At 43.8% G+C, this 7,576-nt stretch overlaps 1 protein-coding gene across 1 annotated transcript; it reads right to left on the bottom strand.

The window, feature by feature from the left end:
• Window positions 1–2,114: 2,114 nt before the first annotated feature.
• Window positions 2,115–4,676, bottom strand: LOC146880601 (uncharacterized). Its single transcript, XM_085669528.1, has 2 exons — window positions 2,730–4,676; window positions 2,115–2,687 (listed from the first exon to the last, which is right to left on the bottom strand). Exons 1-2 carry the CDS (start codon window positions 4,674–4,676, stop codon window positions 2,115–2,117), a joined length of 2,520 nt encoding a protein of 839 aa, XP_085525654.1.
• Window positions 4,677–7,576: the final 2,900 nt, after the last annotated feature.

The raw sequence follows: 7,576 nt of genomic DNA, 5'->3' as shown, positions 1-7,576 counted from the left end.
TATGATGGTGTGAGGGATACCGTAACGACATATGATGTTCTTCCAGACGAAACGCTGCACTTGATTGGCAGTTATGGTGGCAAGGGGTTCTGCCTCGATCCATTTGGAGAAGTAATCGACGGCGACAAGTAGGAACTTCACTTGGCCTTTACCTGGTGCGAAAGGGCCGACGATGTCCATTCCCCATTTGGAGAATGGCCACGGTGAGGATATGTGGTGGAGTTCCTCATGGGGTACGTGCGTCACGGGGCTGTGCTTTTGACATTGAATGCATTTTCTAACATACATGGTGCAATCTTCCTCCATTGTCGGCCAGTAGTAGCCGGCTCGCAATATCCTGGCGGCCATGGTCTTGGGACCCGAGTGATAGCCACAAATTCCTTGGTGTATTTCTTGCATGACATATTCGGCTTGCTCGCGTGTGACGCACTTGAGCAAGGGTCTGCTGAAGCCTCGTCTAAATAGTTCACCGTCGACTAAAATATAGCGCACCGCTTTCCGGGTCCATCCTTTGTCTTCGTTTGCTGGGGTGGTTCCGTCTTCTAGGTATGTGACAAAAGGTTCCATCCAGGTGCCGGTTGTGGTGATGTTGAGGCACTGATTGGTTTGCTCGATGGAGGGTATGCTCAGGGTGTGTTGCAAAAGCGACTTGTATCGCCCCTTTTTCTTAGTGCTAGCAAGCTTTGAGAGGATGTCGGCTCTGGTGTTGTTACTTCTGGGGACATGTTCGATCTTGAAAGCCTCGAAGTGCTCGATTAGGGCGGTTACCGCGTGGTAGTATTGCGAGAGCAAGGCGTCCTTGACTTGATAGTCGCCGTTGAGGTGCCCCACTGTGAGCTTGGAGTCTGTTTTGCAAAATAGCTTCTTGGCGCCAACGTCGCGTGCTAGATTGAGGCCGGCTATTATGGCTTCGTATTCTGCTTGATTTTTGGAAGTTTTGAAATTGAAGCGGAGGGATTGCTCGACAAGGATGTCGCCGGGACCTTCTAGTACTATTCCTGCACCGGCACCCTGGGGGTTTGAGGAGCCATCTACATGCATCGTCCACCAAGTGTCTTGGGTGGATGAGTGGCTCTGGAGGTCGTTGGTGAAGTCTGCTAAGCATTGTGCTTTGATGGGACCGTGTGTCTCGTATTGGATGTTGAATTCGGACAATTCGATGGCCCACGAAGATAGCCGTCCTGCCAAATCTGGTTTTTGGAGGATTTTTTGCACAGGGTGGTCCGTTCTGACGATGACGGTGTGGGACTGAAAGTATGGGCGTAATCGTCGTGCTGCAGTTATCAACGCGAGGGCTACTTTTTCAATCATCTGGTATCGCGTTTCCGGGTCCTGGAGGATTCGGTTGGTGAAATATATGGGTTGTTGGGTGTTGTCTTTCTCTTGGACGAGAACGGAGCTGAGTGCGCCCGTAGATGCCGCTACATGACGAGGGGAAGGTTGAGAATTGGGGGGGTGGTTAGCAGCTGTTTCAAGGTGTTGAAGTTTTGTTCGCAAGTTTCGTCCCAAACGAACTTGGCTGATTTCTTTAGTAGCTTGATCATTGGTTTGGTTTTGTCGGCCAACTTGGGGAGAAAACGTGAGATAGCAGTTAACCTGCCCACTAGGCGTTGTACTTCCTTGACGTTTGTGGGACTTCTCATATCGATTATTGCTTGGCATTTTTCGGGGTTGGCCTCGATCCCGCGTTGCGTGAGCATGAAACCGAGGAACTTGCCGCTATCGACCCCGAAGGTACATTTCTCGGGGTTGAGTCTGATGTTATATGCTCGCAAGGCCTTGAAGACTTCTGCCAAATCTGCTGAGTGCTGCTTGGGGTTGGGGGACTTTACGATGATATCATCTACGTAAACTTCCACTGTTCGGCCGAGGAGTGGGTGAAAAACTCTATCCATGAGGCGCTGGTACGTTGCGCCTGCGTTCTTGAGGCCAAAGGGCATGACCTTATAGAAAAGGTTGGCCGCCTCGGTGATGAAAGCGGTTTTAAGCTTGTCCTCATCGGCCATCGGTATCTGATTGTAGCCGGAATAGGCATCCAGGAAACTAAGTACTGCGTGCCCCGCAGCCCCATCGACTAGTCTGTCGATTCTAGGAAGTGGGTAGGCATCTCTTGGTCATGCTTTGTTTAGGTCTGTGCAGTCGACGCACATGCGCCACTTGCCACTGGGTTTCTTTACTAGCACTACGTTTGCTAGCCAGGTTGTGTATTGGGCTTCGCCGACGAATCCAGCCTGTTTGAGTTTATTGGCTTCCTCGATTGCCGCTTGTCTTCTGCTTTCTCCGAGTTTCCTCTTCTTCTGTGAAACAGGTTTGGCGTTGGGGAAGACGGACAACTTGTGGGAGGCTATCCTGGGGTGTACACCAGGGAGATCTGCAGCGGACCACGCGAAAAGATCGGCGCTCTGTGTAAGGATGCTTTCGATGTGGTGCTCTTCTCCTTTGGGGAGGGTGGTGCCAATTTGGAGGAATCGATTTGGCTGTGGGAGGGGGAAGTGTCTTATGTCCCCAACGGGCTCGACCCTGGCTTCAGAGTTTATTCTTGGATCGAGGTCGTCGCCTGCTAAGGCTGCTTTGTCCTGGGATTGCTCGATATTGTGGGTTGTCAAGGGTGGGTGGGGAAGTTTTAGGCTTGGTATATAGCATTCCCTGGCGGCGCGCTGGTCACCGTGTACCGTGATTATGTCACCCTACGAGGATGGGAATTTCATGGCGAGATGCGGGGTGGATACGATGGCTCCCAAGGCGTTGATGGATGGTCTTCCCAGAAGTATGTTGTAGGATGTGTGTGCCTCCACAACTAGGTAGCGAATGGGTATGGTTTTCGTTTGCCTACCTTCTCCAAAGGTTGTGTGGAGGTCGATATACCCTTTGGTTGGGACCCTTTCGCTTGAGAACCCGTATATTGGTTCATTATGGGGAGTGAGGTCGGCTAAGGGTATCTGCAGCTTGTTGAAAGTTTTCCAATATAAGATATCCACGGAGCTTCCTTGGTCGATGAGCACTTTCTTGACCGCGAAGTTTTCTACTTCTATGGTTATGACCATGGGGTCGTCTTGGTTGGGGTCGGTGCCTTGAAAGTCTGAGTCTGAGAAGGTGATGGGTGGCATTCTTCTTATCGTTCTGCCAAACACAGCGTGTACTGATTGGACTGCTCTTAGGTGCCTTTTCCTGGACGAGGATGACCTCCCTCCTCCGGCAAATCCACCATATATGGTGTTGATTGTTCCGCGTAAGGGTGGTCTATCGTCGGTTCGCCTGGGTTGTTGTTGGGCTGGCGCTCGCTGTTCTGTGTGTTGGGTTCTTGCGGGCTCTCTTCTTGGCTCTCTACGCTCAGTTCGTCGGTCTGTTCGTCGCTCGACTCGCCTATTGTCATTCCTCTCATACCGAGGTCTGTGTGGGCCTTCCCCGTTTTCTCTTATGTAATGTTTGAGATGTCCAGCCCGCACGAGTTCTTCTATCTTGTCCCACAGGGTATCGCATTCATCAGTCGTATGGCCGTTGTTGCGATGGTAATGGCAGTATTTGCTCAGGTCCGCATTAGGCGGGTTTTGGTACTTCCTGGGCGGGGGGATGAGTTCCGCCTGCAACACTTCATCTAGTATGCGAGATCTGGGCGCGTTCAAGGGAGCGTAGTTGGAGAACTTAGCGGGTTTTCGCTCCATCGGGCGGTTCTGTTCACGCGGGGGGGGCTCTTTATTAGGTTTCCTGATGTTGGTGTGTGCTGAGGGAGTTTGAGCGTTACTTTGGTATCGCCTCATGTCCTCGACTCTGATAAACATGGCTGCTCTTTTCCTAAGCTCCTGCATGCTTATGGGGGGACGCATTGCTAATTCATCGGCGAAGGGTCCCGGCCAGAGGGAGGTCATCATGTACATCAATATGAGATTGGGGGTGAGGTCCTTGATTTTCATGGCTATGGCGCCGAATCTGTCGATAAAAACTCGGAGAGGTTCCCCCTCCTCTTGCCTGAGATTGAGGAGGGCAATTGTGGTGAGGTCGTGGCGACGACTCGTGTCGAACTGGGTGGTGAAGGTGGTGGTAAGCGTGGTGAAGGAGTCAATGGTATAAGGAGGAAGGCTCATGAACCATTCTAAAGCCGATCCTCTGAGGGCTACTGAAAACGATTTACATAGGACGGCGTCGTCCGTTGAATATAGCCCCACTTGGTTGGTGTAAATAGATACAAACTCGTCTGGGTCCGTTGTGCCATCATACGTCACGGTGGGCGCTTTCCACTTATGGGGTAGGGGAGTTTCTGTGATCCCATCTATGAAGGGGTGGCGGCGATTCCTCTTCGACGCGAAGGAGCTGTAGTTACCCCCTGTCGTTGGCCCGGCGGGCCTGTATTCGCTTTCGTCTTCAGTTGGATGGATGTCAACTCTTGAGTGGGGAGGGGCAGTGACCCTTGAGTTTGGGGGGACATCCGCCCTTGACCGAGGTTGGTAGGGCTCCCTAGCCGCTTGGTATGCTTCTATCTTCTGCCTAAGGAGAGAATTTTCCTCTCTCAATGCCTCCATTTCATCTGCGTTTCTTTTCTTGTACTCTGCGAATTCTTGCTGCATCCTGGCTTGGGCCTCCAGAATGCGGGAAATCTCCGATGCTGGCCCGGGGTCCCCAACTTCAACAGTTGGGACGACGGGGGGGACGTCCGCTGTCCTGCTTCTTGTGGAAACCATCTTGTCTTCTTGGGCTGTTGTCTTGGATCTGTGAAGTACTCTCCGGCCCCACGGTGGGCGCCAAATGTTCTTACGGGACCAAAGGTTGTAATTCACAAATCACTTGAGGGCTTCGGATGGCTAATCTCGGTCGTTCTTCTGTTGCTTCAGGGGAATTCCGGGGGCGGAGCAGGGGACCTGCAAAAGACACTCCGATGCCTAAGTCAGCACTGGTGATGTCAGAGTATTTGAATAATTTAATGCGTAATCAATGCATGGAACAGTGTGCTATTTATACTATTTTACCTGTGGGTCCTACCTGGGATGGGCTTTCTGGCCCAATCATCCCCTTTTTGGCTATTCTTGGATCCAGTGCTTCTTAGGGAGGAAATTACCAGAGGATCCTTCAGGGGTTTGCGGTATTCGGTACTCGGTTATGAGGATCTTTGGGGTTATCTGTTTGGTGCCGTGTACCTAGGCTGGGACATCAGCCTCCCAGTCTTGAGGAGATATTGACGAAAAGACTTACCGGTGTTGTGTCATTTTGCAATTTTCATTTGCGGCTTAAGGTCGCGTGCCCTATGGCTATACTTCTTATGAAATTGTTTCTGTAATTATTTTATGTTTTCCTCCTTCAGTGAAGATTATTACTAATTGTTTAATGTCAAATTTCTTAATTAGTCTTTTTTTTAGTTTTAGGTTAATTGATAATGTGTTGAGAATTTTATGAAGTTGTCAACACTAAAAAACATACAACCAATAATTCAATAATTGGACATCTCTACACAGATATGAAAGTATCACCTCTTCATAATCTAATTAAGAAACAATGTTTAATAACACTAACATCCCCTTTTTTGTTGTGATTGGATATGCACATGAATGACTTTTTGAATCTACATTGGTAGTATCAATGTTGTTAAAAAATCAAATTATTTTCTCATTTTTATTTTGTCCGTCATACTTCTTATGAAATTGTTTCTGTAATTATTTTGTGTTTTCCTCCTTCAGTGAAGATTATTACTAATTGTTTAAAGTCCAATTTCTTAATTAATCTGTTTTTTTTAGCTTTAGGTTAGTTGATAATGTGTTGAGAATTTTATGAAGTTGTCAACACTAAAAAACATACAACCAATAATTCAATAATGGGCCATCTCTGCACAGATATGAAAGTATCACCTCTTCATAATCTAATTAAGAAAGAATGTTTAATAACACTAACATCCCCTTTTTTGTTGTGATTGGGTATGCACATGAATGACTTTTTGAATCTACATTGTTAGTATCAATGTTGTTAAAAAATCAAATTATTTTCTCATTTTTATTTTGTCCGTCAAAACTGTTATGAAATTGTTTGTGTAATTATTTTTTATTTTTTCTCCTTCAGTGAAGATTATTACTAATTGTTTAATGTCAAATTTCTTAATTAGTCTTTGTTTTTAGCTTTGGTTAATTGATTATGTGTTGAGAATTTTATAAAGTTATCAACACTCAAAAAACATATACCCTATATTTCAATGATGGGTCATGTCTGCACAGATATGAAAGTATCCTCTCTTCATAATCCAATGAAAAAATAGTGGTTAATACCACTAAAGTCCACACTTTTTTGTTGTGATTGGATATGCACATGAATGACTTTTTGAATCTACATTGTTAGTATCAATGATGTTAAAAAATCAAATTATTTGCTCATTTGGATTTTATCTGTCATACTTCTTATGAAATTGTTGGTGTAATTATTAATTAGTCTTTCTTTAGCTTTGGGTTAATTGATTATGTGTTGAGAATTTTATAAAGTTATCAACACTAAAAAACATACAACCAATAATTCAATAATAGGACATCTCTGTACAGATATGAAAGTATCACCTCTTCATAATCTAATTAAGAAACAATGTTTAATAGCACTAACATCCCCTTTTTTTGTTGTGACTGGGTATGCACATGAATGACTTTTTGAATCTACATTGTTAGTATCAATGTTGTTAAAAAATCAAATTATTTTCTCATTTTGATTTTATCTGTCATACTTCTTATGAAATTGTTTGTGTAATTATTTTCTGTTTTCCTCCTTCAGTGAAGATTATTATTAATTGTTTAATGTCAAATTTATTAATTAGTCTTTTTTTAGCTTTGGGTTAATTGATTATGTGTTGAGAATTTTATAAAGTTGTCAACACTAAAAAAAACATCTAGCCTATATTTCAATGATGGGTCATTTCTGCACAGATATGAATGTATCCTCGCTTCATAATCCAATGAAAAAACAATTGTTACTACCACTAAATTCCACTCTTTTTTGTTGTGATTGGATATGCACATGAATGACTTTTTGAATCTACATTGTTAGTATCAATGTTGTTAAAAAATGAAATTATTTTCTCATTTTGATTTTGTACGTCACACTTCTTATGAAATTGTATCTGTAATTATTTTGTGTTTTCCTCCTTAAGTGAAGATTATTACTAATTGTTTAATGTCAAATTTCTTAATTATTCTTTTTTTTAGCTTTAGGTTAATTGATAATGTGTTGAGAATTTTATGAAGTTGTCAACACTAAGAAACATACAACCAATAATTCAATAATGGGCCATCTCTGCACAGATATGAAAGTATCACCTCTTCATAATCTAATTAAGAAAGAATGTTTAATAACACTAACATCCCCTTTTTTGTTGTGATTGGGTATGCACATGAATGACTTTTTGAATCTACATTGTTAGTATCAATGTTGTTAAAAAATCAAATTATTTTCTCATTTTTATTTTGTCCGTCAAAACTGTTATGAAATTGTTTGTGTAATTATTTTTTATTTTTTCTCCTTCAGTGAAGATTATTACTAATTCTTTAATGTCAAATTTCTTAATTAGTCTTTGTTTTTAGCTTTGGTTAATTGATTATGTGTTGAGAATTTTATA

This window comes from Vigna unguiculata, unplaced genomic scaffold (genome assembly GCF_037176805.1).
Source record: "Vigna unguiculata cultivar grain cowpea cultivar isolate G323 ecotype 2 unplaced genomic scaffold, ASM3717680v1 ptg000009l_ERROPOS9265432, whole genome shotgun sequence".
Taxonomy (NCBI): Eukaryota; Viridiplantae; Streptophyta; class Magnoliopsida; order Fabales; family Fabaceae; genus Vigna; species Vigna unguiculata.
Note: the sequence above shows the minus strand (reverse complement) of the source record. Positions and strands in the feature narration are given on the sequence as shown.

What these genes read in the sequence shown, in the direction of transcription:
- LOC146880601 (XM_085669528.1), bottom strand. Translation starts at nt 4,676, where the DNA reads ATGGTTTCCACAAGAAGCAGGACAGCGGACGTCCCCCCCGTCGTCCCA. An exon ending in TCAACGCCTTGGGAGCCATC is followed by an intron (nt 2,688 to 2,729) that starts GTATCCACCCCG and finishes CCATCCTCGTAG; the next exon opens with GGTGACATAATCACGGTACA.